Source organism: Sitophilus oryzae, unplaced genomic scaffold (assembly GCF_002938485.1).
Source record: "Sitophilus oryzae breed Bouriz unplaced genomic scaffold, Soryzae_2.0 scaffold_177_pilon_pilon, whole genome shotgun sequence".
NCBI classification, from domain to species: Eukaryota; Metazoa; Arthropoda; class Insecta; order Coleoptera; family Curculionidae; genus Sitophilus; species Sitophilus oryzae.
Window position 1 is genome coordinate 330,717 of NW_022146479.1, and position 26,952 is coordinate 357,668.

At 31.2% G+C, this 26,952-nt stretch overlaps 1 protein-coding gene across 2 annotated transcripts in view; it reads left to right on the forward strand.

Annotated features, from left to right (window-relative positions):
- LOC115882173 (engulfment and cell motility protein 1-like) overlaps nt 1-26,952 on the forward strand; it is a 61,219-nt gene that overhangs the window by 18,315 nt on the left and 15,952 nt on the right. For both annotated transcript variants that reach the window (XM_030900057.1, XM_030900058.1), the window contains exons 8-12: nt 345-435; nt 4,838-5,033; nt 7,077-7,196; nt 7,911-8,066; nt 8,605-8,771. In XM_030900057.1, the coding sequence (XP_030755917.1) occupies nt 345-435; nt 4,838-5,033; nt 7,077-7,196; nt 7,911-8,066; nt 8,605-8,771 (730 nt within the window). The remainder of the gene's footprint in view (nt 1-344; nt 436-4,837; nt 5,034-7,076; nt 7,197-7,910; nt 8,067-8,604; nt 8,772-26,952) is intronic.

Genomic DNA, 26,952 nt, shown 5'->3' on the forward strand with positions numbered 1-26,952 from the left:
TTCTAAACTATAGAGGAAATCTGAAAGAACAATACAAAATGTCGATGTTGTTTTTGCAAAGCGAACAGCATTAATTCTTTTTAGTGTTGAAATATTACTATCGGCTAAAACATTTGCACATATTTAGGAAACACTCCGTACAATACAGCATGGCTTAAAAGAAAAATGCATCAATATTTTCAATATTTTATATCTCGGTAATACGGAAGTATTGCCGCTAGAGTATAGAGAACCTCCTCACAGCCAATATGTATGCTAATAGATCAAGAGAGACATACATATACATATATACAGGAAATGGAAACAACTATTTATATTATGATATGTTTCTTTTTTTATTTTAGAATATTATAAGGCATCCTATTATCGAAATTTTCATCAATCCCAGATCGAAGAAAAATTATATGAACCCGGGATATACGTGACCAGTGAAAAGTAATTATTATTTTTTTATATACAGGGTTCGGCAATAGTGCGTCGGGCATCTGTAGTTTCTAGAATAAAAACCTTCCGATTTGTTTAAGTGCAAACGTAAAGTATTCTATGGAGCAGTTCAAAAAAGTGTGAGTGGATTGGGATGATTTTTTTTAAATGGAACACCCTGTATATTATTGCATTTTCAGCTCTCTTTCAGATCCCTTTACATAATCCCAAGATATAAGTAAATATATTTTAATAGTTTTAGAGATATTAATAAATAAATAAAAAATGTATATTTTTTATTTATTAAATCAAAATTATATTAGATATTTACTTTAGATGGACTATACTTACTTTGCTATAAATATCGTAATCTTAAATTATTCAGGGTGTTTAAAATTCTAGGCCAAACTTTCTAAAATATAAAATAATTTTTCTTTGTTTTTTTTTAATTGGAACACCCTGTATATAATTTTTTTATTAGATGGAGACTTAAAAAATGAAGATTTTTTGTATTTAAAGTATTTCAAAATTTTTAATGGTTTTGCAGATACACACAGTATTATTTCATATGGTTCTTTCAACGGTAAAATATGAGAAAAATTCATTGGGTGGCTTTGATAAAAATTTACTGTGGAAAATATATATATAAATTCGGGTCAGAACGTCCTACGACGTTGTCCGATGCCTAACTTCCACCCTGTGCGATTTTCCCATTGATCTTCGGTCAGATTTTTCTCGCTCATCGACCTTCTTATTCCTTTCATCCATGTTTTCTCTCTTTCGTTTACCAGGTGGTATCCAATGAATGACTTGTTTTGGAATTCTTTCATTGTGCATTCTCTGAATGGGCCGTACCATATTAATTGTTTTTGTTCTATATCATTTACTATTGTTCCCTCTATTCCCATCTGTTGTCTAATGTCTTCATTTCTGATCTTATCCCTCCGTGAAATTCTCATTGCTCTTCTAATCGCGCCCATTTCTGTTGTCTCTAATTTCCTTTTATTCCTTTCAGTGAGTCGCCATGTTTCACATCCATAGAGTAATATGCTTTTAACTAGTGTCTCGTATATATTATATTTCCTGTTTTTTGTAATATCAGTGCTCCATAGAATGCCATTTATGCATCTGATAACTCTTCGTGCCTGTATTACTCTGTTGTTTATTTCTCTATCGTCCGTTCCATCTCCTGTAAATATCGATCCCAGGTACCTGTAATCTTCACATGCCCTAATTTCCATATTATTGTCTAAAATAAGATTTTCTGTATTAGCTCCAATTGGAAGGTATTTTGTTTTTCCTGTATTTACTATAGTCTGTCCAACGAGAAGATCCTTGACAGTGATAGATGTGTCTGTCATTTTAATTTCAAAGTAGTTTATTTTATTTTACAAAGAAATGAGTTGGTACAACTGGAACGCATAGCGATATATTTAAAATTTGATTGACAAGATGACAAGTGATTACTTCAAAATATTGTGAAAAAAACTGTATAAAACTGAAAAAATGTAATCGAGTTATTTTATTCAATAAAAACGGTATGTGTTAATACAAAACAAACAAGAACAAGACACTACATACCAAAAAAATATAAAAAAGAACTATTATTTACTTTCAAGCTTTATGAAACTAGCCGCATTTATGATTATATTTATGAATATAACTCATGTACAAATACAAATTTGTAATATTCCACAGGTATAAATAAAACAACATAGGTAAATACAACAAACTATTTAATTAATAATAACACCTACCAAATTTTATACCTTAAAGGTTGATTAATTAACTTTTGACAATATTTTCCTGCAGTACTAAAATCCATTATTTACCTATCGTGTGATGTCGATATTTTAAAGCTACTCCAGTTTTTAGTATGTGTTTAGTTTGATCCTTATATACGAGATAGTTTGACACTTATCTACGACGAAATGGTATACAAACTTTATCGATGGCAACTTCATTGGTGTATAAGACTTTCTGCCTGGGCAGCGTGTATTAACCATAAACTGTGCTCTGGGTCTACAGTTAATTTTCACTCGATTTTTCCTCCACTTGACTTCAAAAGACACAAAACACACGTAATAATACGAATCAAAATGCATCATCTTCCAAAACGCAGGGTATTTAACAAAAGTTGACACAAAATTATAACCTATAATTTGGCAAGACTTTGACAAGCCTCAAAAGTCTAAAGGTGAGTTCATCCTCATCGGCGTCCGTTTGTCGTTCATCGTTCCGTCAAACCAATAAAATTGAAATACGATCTGTCATTTTTTAAATAAACCAATAAAACTGGTTAAAACAAGAAGACATAGATAACTTAAAAATTATTAGAAACTTTTTTTAGTAAAATAAATAGATTGGTATGGGACGTCATCTGCTGTTCTTCTGTCATCGTCTGTCGAAATCTTACCTGAGAAAAAAAACAGAGTATATGAGACCCCATTTAGCATATTCTTCAATTATTTTCCGCACCATATATTCCATGTCATCTTTGTCGTTTGCAATTATGGCCTGGTCGTCTGCAAATTGCAAGGTGTATAGGCATATGTCATTTAGTTCTATACCCATTCCGTTACATTTCCTTTTCCATAGATGTAAGGCCTTGGCAATATAAATTTTAAATAGTTTAGCAACCCTGTCGGAGCCCTTTAGTGATAGAAATTTCCTCTGAGAGACCGTTGACCGTTTTTATTTGTGATTTTCCTCCATGGTAAAGATTTTGTACAGCTTTTATCAGAGCTGCGTTAATTCTTGATTTGTGCAATACTTCCCATAATTTTATTATTGGCACTGTATCATATGCTTTTTGTAGATCGATGAATGTTATATGAACTTCCTGATTCATTGCAGATTTCTTCTCGATGATCTGTTTCAATGCAAAGATATTATCTGTACATGATCTTCCGCTTCTGAAACCATGCTGCTCTTCTTCTTCGTAGCTGGAGTATTCCTCTTCAATTAAGTTCCTCAGTATCCTTCCATAGAGGCGACTCATAGTGCTGGTGGCCGAAATTCTCCTGTAGTTATTGGGATCCTTCCTTGAGCCCTTTTTATATATATAGAGGAGATATATGCTTTTTTCCACTGTTCAGGTACTGGATGACCATTTAAGCACTGGTTAACTATGTTTGTTAACATTCTTAACAGTTTTTTGCTTCCAGATTTTATGAGTTCCGCATATACTCCCTCTGGGCCACATGCTCTTCCATTCTTTAAAGACATTATAGCGGTCTTTATTTTGTTGGTATCCACGTAGATTTCCTCTCCTTCAATGTTTATTTCTGGCTGTGGCGGTTCTTGATACTCAGGTCTGTTCTCTGACAACAATTTGGAATAATATTTCACCCATTCTTTGTTGGTTATTATTTCTATAGGGGCTGACTCCTGTTTTTCAGTTGAATTCACTGTGGAAAATGCCATATGAAATATCCGCCGCGAATATCTGCGAAACCCTTAAAAATGTCGAAATACTCTAAATACAAAAAATTTTAATTTTTTAATTCTCCATCTATTGAAAAAATAATATAGAGAGTGTTCCATTTAAAAAACAACAAAGAAAAATTCTTTTATATTTTAGAATGTTTGGCGTAGAATTTTGAACATCCTGTATAATTTACAATTACCATATTTATAGCAAAGTAAGTACAGACCATCTAAAGTAAATATCTAATATAGTTTTGCTTTCAGGACAGTTCTTGTATTTTTAATATATTTTTTTTATTAATTTATTAATATCTCTGAAACTACGGAAATATATTTACTCATATCTTAGGATTATGTAAAGTGATCCGAATGGAAGCCAAAAATGCGATAATATACAGGATGTTCCATTTAAAAAAAGTCATCCCGACATACTCATACTTTTTTGGGCCACCCTATAGAAGTTAAAATATTTTCGTAAAATACATCCTAGTACATACTTTAGGTTTGCCCTTAAACAAAATACTCAAGTTTTTTATTCTACAGATGCCCGAAGCACTATTGCCGGACCCTGTATAATAATTATAGTATGTCATTATGTTATAAAGATTTCATCGTCACCTATTTTATAATTACATATGATAGTTTTTGGCTTTTAAAATTCACTTTGGGTGCATCACAGTAGTAAGTTGCTATAGTTTTTTGACTTTACATAATAATATTAAAGTGTTATGAAAGAAAATGGTAAAATAACAAAAAATTAAAATTAAAAGAAAATCAAGAGGAACATCATAATGTTCCAAATACATCCTAACTTATTCCGCGGTTCTAATCTGATTATCCAAAGTTGTACCAACATAACAGTCGAATAAAAAGTATTATAACTTTTGAATAACACGAAAATAACATTTCTCGTAATGCTTTATTAAAAATCAGGAAAAAGTTAAATTGTTTTAATTTTTTGTCTCTTCGTTTTTCGTACGATTAGAATCGTAAAAATGCTGGGCAAACTTCTTCACATCGGCGTGGAAACGCCGGAGAGCAAGAGCACGTTCTATCAGCCCGTCGTGTTTTTTTCCTCCGGCAGAAAACCGTTTTTCTTCGAACTTTTCTCGAGGACGATGTGGCTCCTGTCCCAGACGAGGAGGGAGATGAAAGCATCCACGATAACCGACTACCCTAAGGTAAAAACAAAAAAGACCTTAAAAATATACAGCGTGTCTTAAATTTGAGAGTGATCCTTGGAATTTGGGAAACTACAGGTTTCGTCGCCTTCCACTTCCACACAAACTGGCATAACTGACATTTTGAAAATTTTACAGTAGAACGAAAAAAACGTCTTTTAGTGTGATTTAACAGTTCCTACAGTGTCGTAACTGTAAAGCTGCGTTCACATTGCTCGCTAGCAGACCGAACGAACACGTGAAACACAAAAAACACGGCAAGCAGTCGGAGCGAGATGTTCGTGGCGCTCGCACACAAAAAAGTGTGAATTGATATGTGATTTTGGTATTGCACTGCCATAGCCAGAATCTCCCATTTTTAATCCTCTGTCGAGGGTGATACCAAGATATTTGATATTTTTCTTTGGAACTATGTGGTAATTTCCTATTTTAAAACGTATATGTTCCACCTAAACCCAAACTTGTTTGTCTCAAATCTAAAAAAAGTATAAATAAACACGTGAGTATTACGCCGTAACTGGGAACGGGGCAACGGGGACGGAGCGACAAGACTTGTTATTGTTATTGAAACTGTGATCACATCACGTTTAGTTTTTAATATCACTGATATTAAAAATCACAGTAACAAATAACAGTGTGATTAAAAAATCACGATATCGGAGACGCTTCGGAGCCATGCGAGCAAACTTTACGGCAGTTCGAAGAGCTCGAGCTGTTTGCGTTGTTTGTTAAGTTTTTAGTTTGGTTTCATTCATAGGATTCGGTATTTGCTGTAGTATGATGATACTACCATGATATTTCTTATTTTATTTTGAAATTACACAAAATTACAAATATTTGTGTTTTGTTCTTTTATTAATATTATTAAATATACCTTTCTTCTTACAGTGCCATACTCTATATCGAGCGTCGGCTACCTCTGGCATGTACTTGTGATGTGTGTCATCATTGTTTCAGAAGTACACGGGACCTACAGTTTATTACCAAATCCGAACGGCACTATTTGAGAGGCTGTACAAGGCAAATATACTCAAGGTGGTTTGCCATTGCCTTCCTTGAGGTGGCGGCTCGTTGGTCGCTCTATTTAGATAAATAAATATTTTTATTTAAATAAATAAAGCGACCGTACTGGCTGGGGATCGAACCCAGTACCTTCCGCTACGCAGTTCGACACACTAACGCTAGAGCTACATACGGCCGGCCACAAAAATATACCCTTAATAAAATATAACTCTATATTTATATTGCCTCCTTATCTTAATCTGATCTTTGAGAACTTTATCTTTTAGCATTCGCCTGGTATTATTTTAAAAATGCTTTGCTTGGAAACTTTTAATAATAAACAACCCAAACTGGTATATGAGTCTCTAATTGCAAGGAATCTTAATGTATGGCCAATCTTTATTTAACTCTTTCTTTCACCGCGATACACTTCCTAAAAGTTGTATTTTTTCTTTCTATACGGGGACCAACTAAGTTAATAAGTTTTTCAAAATCAGTAGCGGACATGCGATAAAAGGATATTAAAAAACATTTTGTCTGTTTGTAAATCGCATAGATGTTTACTTCCACTGTGCTTGGATCTACTCACTAGCAGCCGCTATGAAAAATACATCGGTATCATCCATGTCCGAGCAGCACGAACGCAAGCACTACATTACAATGTGGATGCCGTTGCTTGCGAGCCGAAAGATCTTGAGAAACACGATAAACAGGAAGAGCAAGCAACGCAAGCACAATTAGAAGCAAGGGCGCGAGCAGGATCACGAGCAATGTGGACGCACCTTAACAGAAACGGCTCCTATACTGTAGGAGACAAAATAAATGGAATATCTAACAAAAGCTAATATTTAGATTTTTATTTACGTAAAAAATGATAAGGACCATTTTTATATATTAGAGATACAAAGATAAGAGATACAAAGAAGGTAGCTAGCAGAAGACACTAGATCCCAATGGTCACCCTTAAATTTGAGACACATTGTTCAAAGAGTTTAAAATATCATATTTTGAATAATCCTGATATTTTCTTTAAATATTTAGGTTATGTACATTTTAGAGAAACAAATACAGATCGCTCTGGAGACCAGACCAATAGATTTCCAAAAACTTACCGACGCTTTATCCAACATTTCATTTCAAATTGTTATTGAAAAGATACAGGTAATACGGTTTTATTCATGTATACGGGGCGTTTCTCAAAAGTGGCAAACCCCTATACTTTTTTAATTTTTTTCTCATGGTATTTTTTTTTTACTTTATTTGATAGAAAATGAACCTTTTGTGTGATGATACGATAGAAAATTATATTATATGTTATCTAGAATAACATGTCATATGTCAACTTTTGACATTTTTGCAAATTTTTTATTTCAAAATTGTAACTTGCGGTTCATAACGATCATTTGACTCAAAATATCAAGTGTGTTTTTTACGAATAATTTGGTACTTATTCATAAAAAATGCTGTTTCCAAATATGCCACATCTAACCATATTACAACCAACTAACAATATTACAACCTAACCTAACCTAACACAGCCGTAACTCTAGATTGAAAGTCAAAAGTTGACATATGATATGTCATTCTATTCAGAGCGTCATTTTCTATCGAATAAACTATACAAAATACCGAAGGCGCCATTTAAAAATCAAAAGTTGTAGTCATTTCCGGTGAAACAGGAAGTGACCGAAAACAATTGAATGACGTGAATCAATCCAATTTTATGTCATATACTAACTTAATAGCAAATCACGTTTTCTTTTTATCTGAAAAAATAAAAAATGTATAGGGGTGTGAGCTATTTTTGAGAAACACCCGATATATGATTGAAAAAAAAGTGTTATAATTATTATTATAAATGGTATATTTTTACAGAATGTAAAGGAAGCAAACTTAATACATATGATTGAATATCATCCGTGTATTAAAGAAATGAGACAAAAATTTATAGTCGAAAATGAAGCTGTAGTATACCAACAACGGATTAACTGCCTTCTAGCTGGATTACATTTTCCAAAAGTTCAGGAAAAGGTAAAACCAAAAGCAAAAATAATAAAGACGAAAGTTTCCATTATTAAAAATAATTAAAAAAAAATTAATATGTCGAAATAATTTTGATTACAAATATCTCGAGAACGATTAATCGTAGCGATTTTTATTAAAAGACCTTTTTTACGTAAATAACGCCGTAAATGTATATTTTATTACTCAGTAGTTTTATACAGGTACGGACGAAAAGTTATTACTCTTCAAACAAGTTAAAAAATATGTAGGTGACGCCCTCTACAAGTAGGAATCATATTGAAATCAAAATTAAATTTATCATGTCAAAAATCTCTCAGGCACCAATTTTCATCCAAATATTGACGTAACTTCAGAAATTATTTGAAAAAAATCGAAATAAAAATAAAATTTCTACATCCTGTATCTCCGAAACTAAGCATTTTAGGACATACATTTATACGAACTTTTTTACTTATTTTTATCTGCAAAATATGCTGTTAAAGTTTCCAGAATACAGTTTGGACTACCCTGTATATGTCTGCAAAAAATAAATCTTTCTTTTTAGAAGGCGCATGGCAATATATTTGTACAGCTGTCAAAAAATATGAAGGATCTATTGGTATATGAAATGGAAAATGTAAAAAAGCCAGCCGTCTACGATTCGCCTAAAACTTTCCCTGTTGACGATATTACACACGTTGTCATAGGAAACAACTGCCAACATTCGCACTTGTAAGATGTTAATATTGCATTTTTCCATTTAGAATAACAGGGTGCAAATGATTATGCGTGAAAAAAACTTATTAAAAAATGTAGTTTTATATAAAATTTCCTGCTAATTCATTTTCACCCTGTATATTAATAGTGTAATGTTTCTAGATGCGATCCAAAACTGGCTTTTTCCATCATAATCAATCACGCAGAAGTAGTTAAATTTATTGGTAAAGATGAAAAAATTGCCGCCTATTGGTCAGATGCCTTAATTCTGCTTTCAAAAAAGTAATAAAACAATAGTTTTTAGGAATAATAATTAGTGATAAAACCGACGGATTTCAATAATCGAGTACTCGAGTTCAATAATCGAGCAACTCATAAATATTTTTAATTCTTGTCTAGATTATACGGAACAATAAGAAACCTCATTCTTCCGCAAATATATCCATAGGATTAGATCCATGGGCACTAAGTCAGGTGGCCTCGACGACCAACGGCTGGGATCTAGGTTAGCTATCTAATTATTTTTCAAGTTGGCTGCAAAAATTTGCTGATACCTTCAGCGTTCAGAGGCGGTGCGTCGTTTTGCTGGAAAAATACGTTTTCGAGTTCCATTAAGGGCATATCATCAATAAGGGGTCCAAAGCCTACTAGTTAAAAGTGGCGAACCTTTAAAAATTCTGTATTTCGAAGGGGATTATAACAAAATATCAAGTGTGCTATATTTTTGGAAAGGTAATTTTAAATTCTTTTCAGTTAATTAAAAATATAGATGGTGTCCCAAATAAAAAATCATTTTTTCTGTTGATAACACTTAAATTATTAATTTAAAAATAATTATACTTAAACTATTCAATTCTACGTAAAACTGTGCTTTGGAAATGTTTTCATAGAAATACAAAATTTTCCATAGCAAAAAAGTTACAGCGATATGTTAAAAATGCATATTTTTGAAAAACACCCCGTAACTCCGAAACGGTAACAAATATTGATTTGCGGTTTTCACCATCATGTTTTTGATGAAAATTTAGCTCCAGACACGGATATTAGTTTTCGTCTATCTCCTATAGAAAAAGGTGTTTCCATTTAAAAGCGTCGAATTTGACCCACCCTGTACAAGATAGCTTAATAGCCGTAAAAAACTCATCGCAACTTTATTAGAATATTTTGAAAGGGAAAGCGGTAGTAATGGCCCTTTATGTCCCTTAAGTGCTGTTAAGAATGTGAGTTTTGTTGATGTAAATAATAACTGTTTATATATTTGTAATTAATTTATTTTCGTTTCCTAAAATATTTTGATTAAAAGAAAACATGTAAAATTTAAAAGTTTTAAAGTTTATTTGATATGAACTATACATAAATTACCAAATATTGAGAAATACTACAACCAAATAGAAAACAAACCTGCTGTAAATTATATTTGATTTTAATCAAAATTATCCTGAAATCATAGATGACAACATCGTCCTTCAATGTTATAGAAATTTTGTGGGTAATCATTTCTATAAATCCGGTACAAAACGGAAAAGTTTATTTTTGACTTGACTAAAAATTAGTGATTCCGTTAATTCTGAAAAAACCAGAAATACACTTCGGTAAAATACACCGGACATCGGAAATTATAGACAGATTCCGTTACTATTAAGACATTCTAACACCATAGATGTTATAAGTAATAGAACGTTTCCCAAAAGTCCTGCAAAATAAAAACATTGTGTTATTATTATTTAAATTACTAGTAATGCTACTTTAATTATAAAAGATTTATTCGATATCTTATTAATTTTGTATTCTTATTTCTTTTTTTTTTTTTGGGGGGGAGGGTTTGTATTTTAATAGGGACGAACAAAATAAGGGACGAACACCAAGGTTTTAGACGAAATCGATCAACTACAGACGCCGTATTTATCATTAAACAAATTAAAGAAAAAGCAATAGAGTTTAGTACACCAGCCTATATCTGTTTCATCGACTTAATACAGCATTTCATAAAGTACGCCTATCTGACATTATAAACATATTGAAAGAGAAAAAAGTGCCTGATAATATTGTGAAAATCATCAGAAAGCTAAATATCGAAAACACAACTCAAGTGAAAGCAGAGAATAATCTAACACGAGACATACCAAAACCAGGAGGCATTAGACAAGGAGACAGCCTTAGTCCCTTCTTATTCAATCTCTTAATGGACATTATCATAGAAAAGGTGACTTCGATGAATATCGGTTATCGAATGGGACACAACAGAGGTAGCATGGTGTGGTACGCTGATGAGGCAGCCATTATCACGGAGACAGAGGACGATATGCAGAGACAGCTTCATAAATTCTGTCAAGTAGTAAGCCGAGAATTAAATATGATTATCTTTACAGAAAAAACTAAATGCTTAACTTTCTCTAAAGAGCCGATAAGATGCAAACTGGTAGTAGAAAACAAAATTATTGAGCAAGTATTACAGTTCAGATATCTAGGAATAAATATGTCGTACTACCATGATCCAGAGAAAGATCTGAGAAGCCAGATAAACAGAGCAACGGCCATGTCAGGATGTCTAAGGCAAATAGTGTGGACAAACCGCTTCATGCGAACAGACAGCAAAATTAAAAATTTTTTAAGAGACTTTTTAGACGAGACTCGAGACAATACTCGGACAATACGAGACGAGACTTTTATTGGTCTCGTTTCGAGTCTCGTACGAGAGTCTCGCAGGTAAACACTTGAAAAACCTTTACTTAAAAACCAACTTTTACTTAAGTTCCGAAGTGCGTGTGAAGCAACTGGTAATTCTCGGCAACTGACACCTGTGTTGGATGTACCTACACGCAGGAATTCCAGTGATGATATGTTGCAAGTAGCTCTTAATGGCAGACATGGCTCGGTGTATTATGTCAAAATGTTATTGATTTAAAACCATATGCTCTTAGAGGTGAAGAATGGATACTGCTAGAAGAAGTGCACAAATTATTAATCAACTTTCAAATACTTTCCAAAAAACTCTATGGAGAGAAGTACGTCACCTTACATAGGGTGGTTGTATGTATCAATATAAATATACTAATAGATAATCTTGAGAGCAAAATATTTGAATGGGACAGAAAAACAAATCGAACCCCTGTCAAAGAGCAGCTTATTGTTGGTTTTCAGGCTGCGAGAGACAAAATACTAAAGCATTATCGCAAAATGAACTGGATTTATGCTGCAGTTTTAATTCTCGATCCACGTCATAAGTTAGAAACGTTTGATATGACAAAATGGGTCAAAGAATTAAAAGATAAATCGATTCAGAATATTTGTAAAGCCTATTTTCATCAATTAGAGGGACAACGTTCGACAGAAACAGCGGTGGCGCAACAAGGACGAGAAAATCCTGGACCTGAAAAGTCGGACTTTGTAATTGATTTTGATGCCTTGTACGCAGTAACTCCTACCCCTGCCGAAGGAGAATGGATGCAGGAGCTTCAAAAATACTATTCAATTCCCTGGTGTAATAAAGATACAGATATATTACAATGGTGGAGAACTCATGGTTCTGAACTTCCCATTTTAAGTTTGATGGCACGAGATCTCTTGAGTATACCAGCTACCTCAGTCCCGGCGGAAAGGTTATTCTCTCATGCTGCGTTAACCATTAGAAAACACAGAAATCGCCTTAATAATGAATCTGCACGATGTTTGTTATGCCTAAATGACTGGGTGAAAAACAAAAACATTTGCGACCGAGAAGGCTGTTAGTACCTATATTATTGTTTTTACTTGTTTTCAAAATTAATGTTAAGTTTTTGTTTTTTCTTTTGTGTTTACGTATTACTATAAAATATATGATTTATTTTTCAACATTTGTAATTTTTTTATCCTACTTTTACATTATAGCAACTATAGCTCATACAAAACAACTTTGGGAACACATGACTTAAGATCAATCTTTTTTTACACCCTGAATGTTTAAATGCTAGTTGTAGCCTAATAAATATCGATTAGTTAATAAAAAATAAACAAGAAAAATTAGATAAATTACAAAAATGTTCCGGTTTCTTTACAAATGTCACGTGATCCCAAGGTTGTTTTGTACACACTATAAATACATATCCCGTACTGGACTGGAACAAGGATTATGCATGACGAAATTTCGATACTTTCACGAGACACTCGTACGAGACGCGAGACGCGGGGAGACTGGAGGCTCCGAGACGAGACTCGATACGAAACTTCTTATTTTATCGGCGAGACGAGACAAGACTTTATGAAAGTCTCGTCTCGTTGGTCTCGTGGGAATCACTAGTGGTTCGCATACGTAAAACGCATGGAAGAAAACCCAATGGATAAGAGACAGGCGGGAAGACCTCCAAAAAGGAGACAGTTGGCAGTCCATCTCCCAAGAACTCCTACAGAGGCAACTTTAAAACTAACAGATCGACTAGATCTCAAATAAGTAAAAGAAGAAAAAGAATATTTTAATTATATTACCTAGTATATCCTCAGAAAAATCATAGCACTAGACAAGCCATACTGCACAAATTTACAGGCATACTTTTTTAATACACATATTTCTGTAGTCGAAATATACCAGTCCTAAAAATATTTGCACTTAATTTAAGTTCACCCTGTATATTTTTGTTTGTGGAAATTGATTTTTCAAAGCAGGGCTCGAATAATTTTGCTCAATCAACAATTTGAATGGGCAGCCCTGGGTTTTTCAATGTTTTTTAAAGTTTAGGTATCTGCAAAGTACCATATGCTATCGAAAAATAAAACAGCGGAACAGTGGTCATTGAAGTTTAAAAATTGACTTTGAAACACCCGGTATATGGCTCTGTATCTCTAGAAAACAGTCTACAATTAACAATAAAAGATACAATACTAAAATAATCCCGTGAACTATGTCTAAAAAAACTCAATAAGTTCTATCAGTCAGTACGTTGAACTATTTGTTGAAACTAGTTGAAAATTATTAGGAAAATTAGAATAATTACACAGGAGATTTTTCTTGGAAAATTTATTTTTATTAAAAATCGCTATCTAGAGAAGTAGTATACCTAATACTACAGATAATCTGTGCTAATACTATACTAGTTAAAAAATAGTACTGCTATTAATAGTAAAATCCGATATTTTGATGGGAAGTCCAAGTCATAGATATATTTTTTATACCTACGTATTATGAAAAAAAGTCAATATTATTATTGATTCAGAAAAAAATGTTTGTCATAATAGATTTGGATTTTACATATTTTGTGGAATCGTTAGCAGCTTTTTTCTCACTCTCATTCTATTAATTTGCAATTTATCCTTGAATGAATAATCTAGTTACAAATTCGGATTTTACGAGTTTCGTTAAATCTTTTGCAATTATTTATTTGCCCTCAATTAATTTAAATTATGTTTTTTATTTTCGAAAAAAAAAATCTGCTTTTCTTAAAGGTATATTTAAACTAATAATATAAAAGAATATATATATATATATATATATACGAATCAATAAGCTCTATCTATAATTTAGATAAAGAAAATTATACCGGGTGCGGCTCAAAAGTGACTCACCCCTATAACATTTTTATTTTTGGAGATAAAAAACGAGATTTGGTATGTTAATATATGAAATAAATCAGGATTTATTGACGTATTCAAATGTTTTTCGTCACTTCCTGTTTCACCAGAAATTACTCCAAATTTTGATTTTTAAATAGCACCCTCGGTATATTTTTACGTTAGTCGATAGAAAATAACACTCTGAATAGAATGGCATATGATATGTCAACTTTTGACATTTTCATATTTATGTCACATACTAACATACCAAATTTCTTTTTTTTTCTGAAAAAATAAAAAAGTTATAAGGGTGAGCCATCTTTGAAAAACACCCGGTATGTTTGTTTGTGGAAAATGATTATTTTATTTTTCTTCAAATAGAAACTTGATATTAACAACAAAGTCAAAATATAGAACTCCAATAATTTATTAGTTGCCTAACCAACAATTTCAATTTTTTTATAAAAATTTAAAGTTTAACTGATGCAAAGTTGTTTGAAATAACAATACAGTTTTTTGTGTGAAGAATTTTTGTCAGTCTGAGCCTTATTAAAATTAAGAATAACATTAATTAATAAAGTAGAATAATGAAATAAATTATAAAAAAATAGTTTTTTAATAATTAGTAATATAAGTAAAAAGATATAGAAACAAGGGTAAAAGAAAGAGGAAATAGTAATAAATCATTTATAAAATAAAACACCTAAAAAATATGTGAAAATTAATATTTTTTAAAAACATAAAGTTGAGATACTGAAAATCATTCACAGGCAGTAAAAATGATTTAGTAAAAAAATATTTTTTAAATAAATCTTTGTTTCTGGAGACTTTATATTTTTTTCTAAATTAATTGTTATTTTTTGAAGTTGACTTTCTTGAGTAAATTATAATGTCACCCTTTAACAAATGACATATAGAAATATATCTATCAAATCAAAAATCAATATTGATTTGTTCATTTGAAAGGTTACTATTTTGTTCTCGGTAATAATACGGTATTGGCTTTGGGTTCCTTTTATAATTTTCAGCTATGTAATAAACAGTACGATGTAATAATTCTGAAATAAATACAATTTCTAACAAAAATATATTCTTTAACTCAATAGATTTTCTATTAGATAGTACATAAATAAGACCATTTTTAACTAAATGTGCTGCTGATTTAACCTGGCGGAGGGCAAATACCCAAAGGGTAGATAAATAAAATAATGGAAATAATCAAGAAAAACCGTAAAATAATAGAGTGGATTTGACACAAGACCCAGGTAATAGATGTCACCAACAGAATCAAATCTCTCCAGGCAATGGGCAGGAAATCTGGCAAGAATGACGGACAATAGATGGACCACATAAATTACAGCATGGTACCCACGAAGAATTAAGAGACCTAGAAGACCAAACCTGCGATGGGACCATAATATTAGAAAATTATTAGCAGGGATAACTTAAGCCCGCATAGGCAACAATAGACAACAATGGGCCCAATTAGGACTCTAACTCACTGACGACCAGGTCGCAACGACCTGGCCGTCGGCTGGCCGGATGTATTGCGTTTATAGCTGCGGCCAGATGAACGACCAGTTTCAACAGAGTTGTCAGATCTAAAGTTTGTTTACGTTTTACCAATTAGAAAATATTGTTTCAGAAAGAATTAAGTTTCAGAAATGTTAAAATATCCGAGTTAACTAAAAAGCGAAGTTGCTATTCATGAGCTTATTAAAAATATTCTGATATTAAATAATGCATTTAAAATATTCTTGGATTTTTCGTTAATAAATACTGGTGTGGTAAATGGAGTAAGTAAAATCTCCAACCCCGACTACACGATAACGCCGTTATTTCCATGTTTTTCAAATCCGCGATGCCTGCTATTCCATCAGTCGTTTCATAACAGAACGTTTCATAACATTAATATGTGTAGAGTGAAACATGTAACTCGTGAGATTTTCAGCATTATATCAATAAAGGACAAAAACAGTATTGTTCCTAAAGGTGCGTCCAGTCTTGAGCATTTTAGCCCGAACGAACCGAGCGCGCACGAACAAGCAGAACAAATAGGCCAAACAAAAAGCAACGTGTACACGCGACCGACAAAAATGGAGATATTCTGTTTCTTTTTTCTACTGGTAAATACTTCTATTTTTATGAATGTTTAAGTTACTTTTACTCTTAATTTTTTTAAAAAAATAATGTACCTAGTAGAAATATAGTCTAATGGACCCTGTTTGAAAAACGTTAAATTAAATATAATATTTAAAATACAGTTGTCCTCCTTGTACATGACTACAATACAACTAAAAAAAATAATTTAATAAAAAAAAAACAAGTGGTTGTAGAAAGATTTTAAATATGATTTTTTTATTTTTTAACATCGAAACTTGAAGGTATAATAACAGGTATTATACCAACCATAAATAGAGTATGTCATATAAAAATATTTTGAATTTTTACTAGAATAGACCCTTGATAAAAAAGGGACTAGATTTAAGTTTCCCTTTGATCCAGTCTGTATACTATTTCTTTGGATTTTCTGCACGTGTGCAAAAACTACACTAAAACACTATATCTTATAGAAAATAAAATATTGTGCTTTGAATTTGAGGGATTTCATCTGAAAAATTATTAATTTGGAAGAAAACCGGCAACAAGCGGCAGAAAATTATAATATTTTAGTGCAGTCTACTGGTCGCAACGACCAACGGCCGGCCAGGACGTTAGTGTGCGCGGTATGATTTGATTTAATGGTTTTAGAGGTAGCAGCGGCCTGGCCGGTCGTCAGTGTGTTCGAGCCCTTACAAAGAGAGTATCTAAATATTTGTGGGAGGCTACACCATAATTCGGAAATTGCTGAAAATCATGATGATGATGATAGTGTATTATATTACACCAAGTTTTGAAAAAAGAAAACTACACTATTATTAAAATATTTCCAATTAAAAAATATAAATAATTTGACATCTTTATAGTTTTAGGCAGTGGCGGTCCGTCAGGTGAGGCAACTGAGGCGCCGCCTCACCTCGAAATTCTAGCCTTTAGTAGTACACAAATTAATTTCCAGCTAATCGTATATTTATATTATAGCAATATTAATATTGAATAATTTTATTAAAATATACCGAGCTTTTTACTTTTCTGCGTTCCTGAGGCGTAATTTTTGCCGCCTCTGCCGACCTTTTTTTATCAATGAACTAAAACGTCACACAATGAAATCAGTGGGTCGGGGAAGCGGAGGGAAAGCGTGAAATTAGCTGCTGCAGAGGCGACACCCAAATCGCTTAAGTGCAACGCTGTTGCCAGATTCATGAAAAAAAATCCATTCTTTACAAACTTGATTGTTAAGTTCAAAAATAGTTCGTGCTTGATATGGCTGGATAATGCGATATTATAATGATCTTTGTAATTAAAATTAATCTATTAATTGATCTTACTTTACTTAATTGAATACCCCATCAATAATTATGGAAATAATATCGTATATCGAAGAGAGTATAGAATAAATTTGAATAATATGAACTCTTGGCATCCACACAATACTGGTCAAAATAATTAACTTTAGATATTTCGAGGAATTACTAAACGTCACGTCTATTCGGTCGGTTTGTTTTATGCTTTCGTGAGTAGCAAGTAGTGTGATCTAGCCGTAATTCAGAGTTTAGTGATTTATTTTGTAATAATCAGACTTTAAAATGAATCATGTACATGACATTGTGATGTCCCTTCTAGAATTCTAGAAACCCCGTTTTCCAGAAGACAGGAGGATGAAAAGCGAGAGTCTTACAGGGAAACAGACCTACTCCCTAGATAAGTGTTATACAAATGATAAAAAGACAAATTAACAATCCCGATTACAAGTGTTCAAGCCGAGCGGGATTTTTCCTGTCTAAAACGGATAAAATCTTACTTAAGAAATACAATGTTACAAGATAGATTTTCTGCTTTGTCTTTATTTTCAATTGAAAAGGAGCTGTTGGTTACCCTTAGTAAGAACGAAGGGAAGTTTTATGATGACATAATTGAGAAATTTGCTATTCTTAAAGACAGACGTATAAACTTAACCTACAAGGAATAATTCTTATACAATTACATTTTTTAACTATTTTTTACTCGTTTGTTTCATATTTATGTCGTCGCGTCGCGCGTCGTAGAGCTTGATGTGACAAATTCCGTCTTACTAACCGAACGAAAACCTCAAATGAGAGCTGTTATATTACGATCATTAGATTAGTTAGCTAATACCTAATATATGTTTAAGTTATATTATTTATACTCTGAAGAAAAAAAAATAAAGAAACAGTTCCAATGATGACTTTTTTAATAAGTTATGCTTACAAACTTATTATATCTGAGGAGCAAAAAAATCTCTAGCTTATTGTTGCTTAGCTGCTTAAAAAACAAAAAGAAAATAAACACATAAAAAAAAAGTTCTTATGACATTTTTAGTAGGTTAAACCTTCAAACATATTATATCTGAGGAACAAAAAAAATTAAACTTGTTGCAGCTTAGACCCCCGTATTTTTGCTTTCGTCCGCGTTTGCGTCGCCTCATCAGTTCTAATGGTCACGAGCCGCTACTGGTTTTACGCGAGCTTTAAAAGTGCAACATATTTAGTATAAAAATGGACATATTTTAAAAACCGCTCGTATACAATATGACAGTATGGTACCTACTTTTGAAATGGGTATTTAATACCCGTAACCACTCATTATACTCAGAGTAAAGATCTCAAATGATATAATTTTTTTTTTCAACAATATCATCAAAATAGCATCCAAACATTTTGAATAAATTTTATATCCTATGGGTTTTTAAAATCAGAGGAGAGCGCCTAAAAAGTTGTTATTTGGAGTGTAGATGTCACTAATCAAATTGATTTTTTAGACAAAGTAATTATTTGGGTATGTCATAAACAGAGTGATATAGCAGATATATCATTTGCTGTAATTTTACTATATTTTTTATCTCCGTCTAATTTTGAAATGTTTTTTAACGTATATCATTCATATTTGAAATACTTTTATCTGATGGGCATATTTTTTTTAGAAAAAATAAAAATCAAATTCAGAGTAATTTTATTTGAACAGTATATATTATTTTTCTGTAAATAACGCCGAAAGCATCATTATGCAGTTTTATGATACTTTTTTATTTGTTTTCCACATATTATTTAATAAAAACACTGAAAAACACTGACTTGAATTCGGGTTTCTCAGTAATTTAATGTTTATTTTTTAGTTTGTGTCAATAAATGAAGTTTTAAAATTAAAGTTGATAAAAAACGTACTTATAATAAAAGGAAATAATTTATTATAACTATTTAATAATAAAAATACAGATACTCTACTGAAACAGCTAAGTGAAATTGACATGGACTTGGTTATTTACCAGTTACTTAATCATAATAAATCAGGATGATTTAAATCGTAATTTAAATCAAGTGATTTTTTAATTTTAATTATGTGATTTATATTTAATTAAAAAAAAAAATAATATTATTGAAACTTAAAATTTTTAATAAATGAAAAAATAACTGTAAAAGTTATAAAAATGTGTCCTAGAAAATTATAAAATATATTTCTATAATAGATATAACATATAATAAATCGAAAAATAATTGTAAACTTTATAAAACTATATAAAAATATCAATTCATTAATTTAATTGTTGGACCGATTTTTTAACTAATTTCGTGTGAATTCATTAGACCGCTAAACGCAGGGATTTATTTTAAAATGTATGTATAAGTGACAAAAATTCGCTGTTCGAAAACATATCATTCGCAAAGTCTAGTGCAGAACTAGGTTCTTCTAATATACAGGGTTGTTCACCACATACGACACGGAATATTGTAGCTAAACGATTAGATTTTTACAAATTGTAAGTTTTAGATTCGTTAAAGGACTATTAGAGCTACAATTTAAAAATATTTTTACAAGATACAGAGTGTCCCAAATAAATAAAAAATATCAAAGTTGTATTTTTTTAAATGGAATACCCTGTATTCCCTGTATATTATTACATTTTTAGTTTCTACGATTAAAATAAAGGTAAATTTGATTAAGGTTTATTACACTTAAACCTTACCAATTTTGAAATATTTTCAATTTTGCGAAATTGCAGTATAAATTTTAAGGCTTCATTTCTCCGAGGATATCAAAGTTTTTAATACTAAATATTTACTGAAGTTTATTTATTGATCAGTTATTGTGTTGCAATAATAAAAATTATACTACCTTATACAGAGTGTCTAAAAATTTATTTTAAATAATTACAAGCTTTAAACGGCAATAACTTATTTACTTAATTTAAATAGAACATCCTGTATATTTTATGAGAATCAGATGCACAATTTAATTGACTATCAAATTGTATTATACCACTTCTTACCTATTCCTCCAAGTTTTCGTAGAAAATGCATTTTCTTATAATTTACACCTCATTTATCAATATACCCATGGAATATTTATATTTTAGATTGTTTTTAAAATAACAAATGTACAAAATGTACAGGCAAGTAATATTATAGTTTTTAGTAAAACGATAATATTACTAGCCCATTTGTATACAAAAAGAAAACTATTTAAATCTTTATAAAAGAGTATACCATTAATTAAATATACCACCAGTATTTCCGCCCAAATACTAATTAATTACATACTTAATTATGTTCGTTAATAAATTATTCTAAATAAATGTGATTTGAATCAGAAATCAATATAATTCTCTGTTGTTATAAATAAGCAATTGTCAATTAAATATCATTTTAAGGTGTTACTTTTACCACACTGTCTAATACACATACATAATTCAGTTTTTAGTATTTGGAGCAATTATTATTAATCAACGCAAACAGTCAATTAATGTAGTTTGAATACTGGAATCATATTAACTGGTCCTCTTTAACAAATATTTAAACAGTTTTTTTTTATTTTTTAATGAAATAAACGAACTATATCGACAATATTAGTATCTGTACTCTTTAAAAATTTGGTACATTTTTAAAAATATGTAATCAAAAATGTCAGTATTCCATTCATAAATGAGTTCTAAATTACAAGAAAATGCATTTTCTACGGAAACTTGAAGAGATAGGTAAAAAATGGTATAATACAATTTGATAGACAATTAAATGGTGCATCTGATTCTCATAAAATATACAGGGTGTTCCATTTAAATTAAACAAGTTATTGCCGTTTAAAGCTAGTAATTATTTAAAATAAATTTTTAGACACTCTGTATAAGGTAGTAAAGTTTTTATTATTGCAACACAATAACTGATCAATAAATAAACTTCAGTAAATATTTAGTATTAAAAACTTTGATACCCTCGGAGAAATGAAGCCTTAAAATTTGTACTGCAATTTCACAAAATTGAAAATATTTCAAAAACGGTAAGGTTTAAGTGTAATAAACCTTAATCAAATTTACCTATATTTTAATCGTAGAAACTAAAAATGTAATAATATACAGGGTGTTCCATTTAAAAAAATATAACTTTGATATTTTTTATTTATTTGGGACACTCTGTATCTTGTAAAAATATTTTTAAATTGTAGCTATAATAATCCTTCAACGAACCCAAAACTTACAAGTTGTAAAAATCTAGTCGTTTAGCTACAATACTCCGTGTCGTATGTGGTAAACAACCCTGTAGAGACTACATTTTCATTCCCGGGAATCTACATCGTTGTCAGAAAATATGTTGTTTCATATTTTTTTTAACGGCTGTATTTTTCCATATTCCTACCGACATTTTGATCTGCAGTAAGTACTTTACACTTTGACATTAGATAATACATACTAATTTCGTTCTCGACTTAAGACTATTTCCGAACAATAGTGTATTGTTTTATTAGGAGTAAAAATTATACTTTTTTTGACGATGCTGTATACCACTAAAGGTATTCCGACCTTACAGGGAGGCACAAAAAGTACATTTTCACTCCGAATAGAACATACTATTTTTTTAAACATTACAAATAATTGTTTAATCAATCTCAAACATTGCAAAAATGTAAACAGTAACCGAGCAACAATTTGTACATTCGTTGAATTTGACACTTGATATCAGTTTAATAATATATTTTTGTACTTTTGAGACGTTTGAAAAAAAAACTCTGTGATCTGAACGACTTTTTTTGCGGAATATATTGGTGACCGATGTGGAAAAATCACATGCCCCGTAGAATTGTTAATGTTATCGGTATCGGGGTATATATTTAGCCATTTAGGATAGGATTTTAACTGGAAGTAAGTCCTAGTCATTTGGAAATCCGATTTAAATATTTTTTTGAATTAAAATCAAAAAAATCTGATTTAAATATAAAAATCTGATTTTTTGGATTTTTTTAAAAAAATCATGATTTTTTCCAACCCTGTAATAAACTAATTAGTTAATTCTACATAAATTTTATAGTTGATTTTGTTTTTTGAAAAGTTCCATTATTTTTTATATTTTTTGACTGCTTTTTGAAAAGCTTCCTTAGATTCTTAACAATATCACTGTAATTCAGGTTCTGACACAATGTGTTTCTAAATTCGTACATTTTGCATAAAATCAACTATAAAATAAACAAGAAATAACATAAAATACACCCCGCCTATTAGTGAAGAATGGTTTATCTAAATATCTTCGATATCAACAATATTAAGCTTATTATATTAAAAAACATATTTTGAAAGCAATCGTTTTAAAACGAAATAACAGTCTCCTATATTTCGTCCAAACTAAGTTTCAAAAATTGAATTATTGAAAACTTTTTCAAAAATACTTATAATTTTATTTCAAAAATAAGGCTATTATTGCAGTAAGAAGTTTCATTGACTTAGAACTTGTATTATTGCCTGAAAAGTTTTCAATAAACTTATGAAAAATATGTTGTCTCTAAAATAAACTGAAGTTTTTATAAAACGGAATTGAGTTTTTAAAAGTTTCGATATGTATTAAAGAATATTATTAGACATATTTACTTTAAAAGCGACTATAAACTTCGAGGGACAAAAAAAATGTTCTCAGCAATATACTTAGCAATTTGAAAAGAAACATGGCTTCTTTTGTAGTATTTTCTATTTTGTTTGCTAGCTTTTAAACTTATTATTTACCTATTTTAAGGTACTAATGTTAATTTTTTTGCTTGTTGCAGGAAAGAAATTGTTTTAAAAAATTTTAGGATATAAGATGACGACGATAGCAAAAATATCTGTTGAAAAATACGATTCACAAGAACAAATTTTATATGATTTCGACAAAAGTAAGAGCTTGGAGGATAATATTAAGGATATCTGCGAAAAAACTGGAATCGTGAGTAGATACAGTATAAAATGAGAGTAAACACTAATCTATTGCTTAATTAAAACAGAAATGTCGTTCTTATTGTACCTTAAGTAGATCTTTCAATTTTTTTTATTTACAATTTTGATTGTCTTATGAATGCTCAGAATTTTGATTAAGAAAAAATATTTACTAAAGTTTGTGGTAATGAAAGGATAATTGAAGGTGACAGTTGTTTCTATAATTATAATTTACAGGTAAATTATATTTTCGTTTATTTTTGGATGTTATCAGTCAAAATTATGGAATGCAATCCCGCACCAAAATCTCAATCCCGCAAACCCGCGGGATTAAAGCAAAATTGCGGGACTGTAAACAATAGTCATACATTTGGTCCTAAATGGTACAAAAGGCATTGTACATTTTGCATAGGCCCACAATATATTGATATAGCGTGTATCTTAAACTAGCTGTACAGAAATTTGGACCGATGTAAACAGGGTGTTCAAAAAATATATTTAATGTTAAATAAACTTCAATTTTATTATAATTTATCTACTTATTTTATAAATAAAAATATTATTCTGATGTTGAAATTTTTTTAACATTGTGTGATTTAGTTATCTCTGCTTTTTAGATACACTCTATATCAATAATTTTTTGGCATATGCAGAATGTAGAAAGTTTTTTGTACTATTTAGGGGCCATACATTATGACTAAAATGCATATTTTTCAGAAAAAAAACGTCGTATTTTCCTTAAAACCAAAAAAATTAAAAACCGATCAAATTGTTTTTTCTAATTTCAAAATACAGATGGAGTCGTACTTGGTAAAAATTTCGATTTTTAAAAATTGTAAATTTAGGTAAAAGATACTTGACCAAATTTTCACACTCTTATAAAACACCCTGTATACGAGAATTCGCTAAATATATTTTCGAAAACCACTTAGTATCTTAATCACAATAAATGCATTTAAAACCTGGTCCAAACCGCATCTCAAAATCTTTTTTAGTTCAAGAGATATTTAACTTTAAATTTACCCTAAAATTTTGCTTGTCCCGTTAATTATGTCCGGCAGTTTATTTGACGAAATTGTCCACAAGTACTAGTTAAACGCTTTTCTTACGCACGCCAGCAAGAAATCTAATAACTAACCTGTTTGTTTCACTTATTTTTAATGGCCAAGCCGTAAGGAAAATCCCCTGGTGTCGATCCCGCAGATCCCGCACGGTAAATCCCGCAAATTTGATCCCGCGGAATCACAGAGGGATCCCGCATTTGCGGGATTGCATTCCCTAGTCAAAATCTTTCGTGACTCGTTGGTTAATAATTTGTAAAGCGTTAGATAATAATTTGTGTGTTTCTAATTTTTTTATCAGTATTTAAGCATTGTAGAATGTATAGGAAGGGGGTTAATCAACGCGACCTTACATATCTATTGGGTCCCCCTTTTGTGAGTTATGATGCATCATACAGTCTCAAGGCTCTGACAAAAGCCAGTATCTGAGACGGTTGTGCAGATGTTAGTTCTCCATTTCCGATATCGGTCGTACCAAAGTTTATGGAAATTGTTCATGTTTATTTGTCTAGTCTCAGATACACACAACCAAACTTATATGACAAAACTTTTTGCAAGGAAAAAAATTGATATATAACTTTAAGATTTCAAGAAGGATTTTTGTTTAAATAAACATGATAATAAAGAAAAAAAAAGACTGGTGCGATTTATTCTCTTGTGAATTTTGTGTTAAGTAGTAAAATCACGATTGTCTGGTAATTTTCATTCGATCCAAAAAAAATTAAAAAATGTCTTATATTGGAATAACAGATGAACAGAGGGGAAGAATTATTGCTTTCCTTGAACAAGGAATGCCCCAAAGAGAGGAAGCAGAGATAGTAGGCGTTACCCAGGGTGTTGTATCGAAAATATATGCAATGTACTTGGAACTAGGAACTCTCAAGAACAGGCCCAGACAAAGTCGTCAAAGAGTCATAACTGAACAACAAGCCTGCTTTGTGTTCCAAATTGCTAGAAGAAATCCCAATATGTATCCAGAGCTGACTGTCACTTCTGATAGCTCGTTTCAATTGAAACCATAAGAAAAAGACTTCGTGCTTGAGAGTTGTACATACAGTAGGAGAGATTTATGGGTCCCATCACAGTTATCTCGGCAAAATAAAATTGACCAGCTAAATCGGTGCCTTCAACATCAAAACTGGACATTTCAGAATTGGCAATATGTTCTTTTTTCGGATGAGGCTAGAATTAACCTAAGATCAGATGATCATCGAATTCGGGTTCTCAGAGCTCCAGGGAGACGAGCAAAATTCCAGGCTGACAAATCTGTACCAAGATATAAAAGAGGAACTGTAATGTTCTGGGAAGGTATTATGCATGCTGGGAGCAAAACTCCATTTTTACTACTTCAACAAAATTTAACAGGTCGAATGTATGTTGATTTATTGCTAGAACCAATCGTGAACCAAGGCTTTGGAGAGCTGCAGTTGGGGATAATTTTAACGTTATGCACGATAATGCGCCTCCCCATATCAACAGAGCGGCTAGAAAATGTCTCGAAACGGAAGGTGTCATAATTTTGGACTGGCCGGCATGTTCACCAGATCTGAACCCTATCGAACACTTGTGGAACCAGCTCAAAAGAAGGGTTAGAGCTCGTCGAAACAATCCAAGAAATCTCCCACAGCTTATTGATGCAGCATCAGCAGAATATGAAAATATACCCCAAGACAACGTTAATAGAAGCATACCAGCGCGGATGGAAGCTTGCATAAGGGTTAGAGGTGGCAACACGGATTATTAAAATTATCGATTTTCTTTTTGTTTTTTCTTTTTTGACCATTAAAAATTTAAATCTTATTTCATTTTAGAAACCAAAAAAATACCATTGTCTTTATTTTGGTGGAGTTTGGTGGAAGTGATTATTTTTTATTGCTAAATGAATTATTTTTCATTAATACTCTTCGGTAAGGATTGAGTTTTATTCACAAACACAAAATGTTCATACGTCTCAAAAATTATGAAAAATAATAGATGATTCCATATAAGTTTGGTTATGTTTATATGATATCTAGATCTAGTGATATCTAATATAACAATAATAATATAAAAAATGACATATAGTTGGAATTAAACGATTTTACTGTAAAATGTGTTCATTTTAGCCCGAATCAAACGTGTTTGGTTTGAAACACAATCCGACCAAAAACAATTTAACAAACCATTACGTTTCCGAAGATAATTATTTAAACATCAAACACAACGACTGTTTAAAAGTGGTATTTTCGATCAAACATATACTGAGTTATATAGAGACTCATATTTTCGATCCAGCATTGAGAGACACTGTCTTTCAGTACATTGATAGAAACAATACATGCTT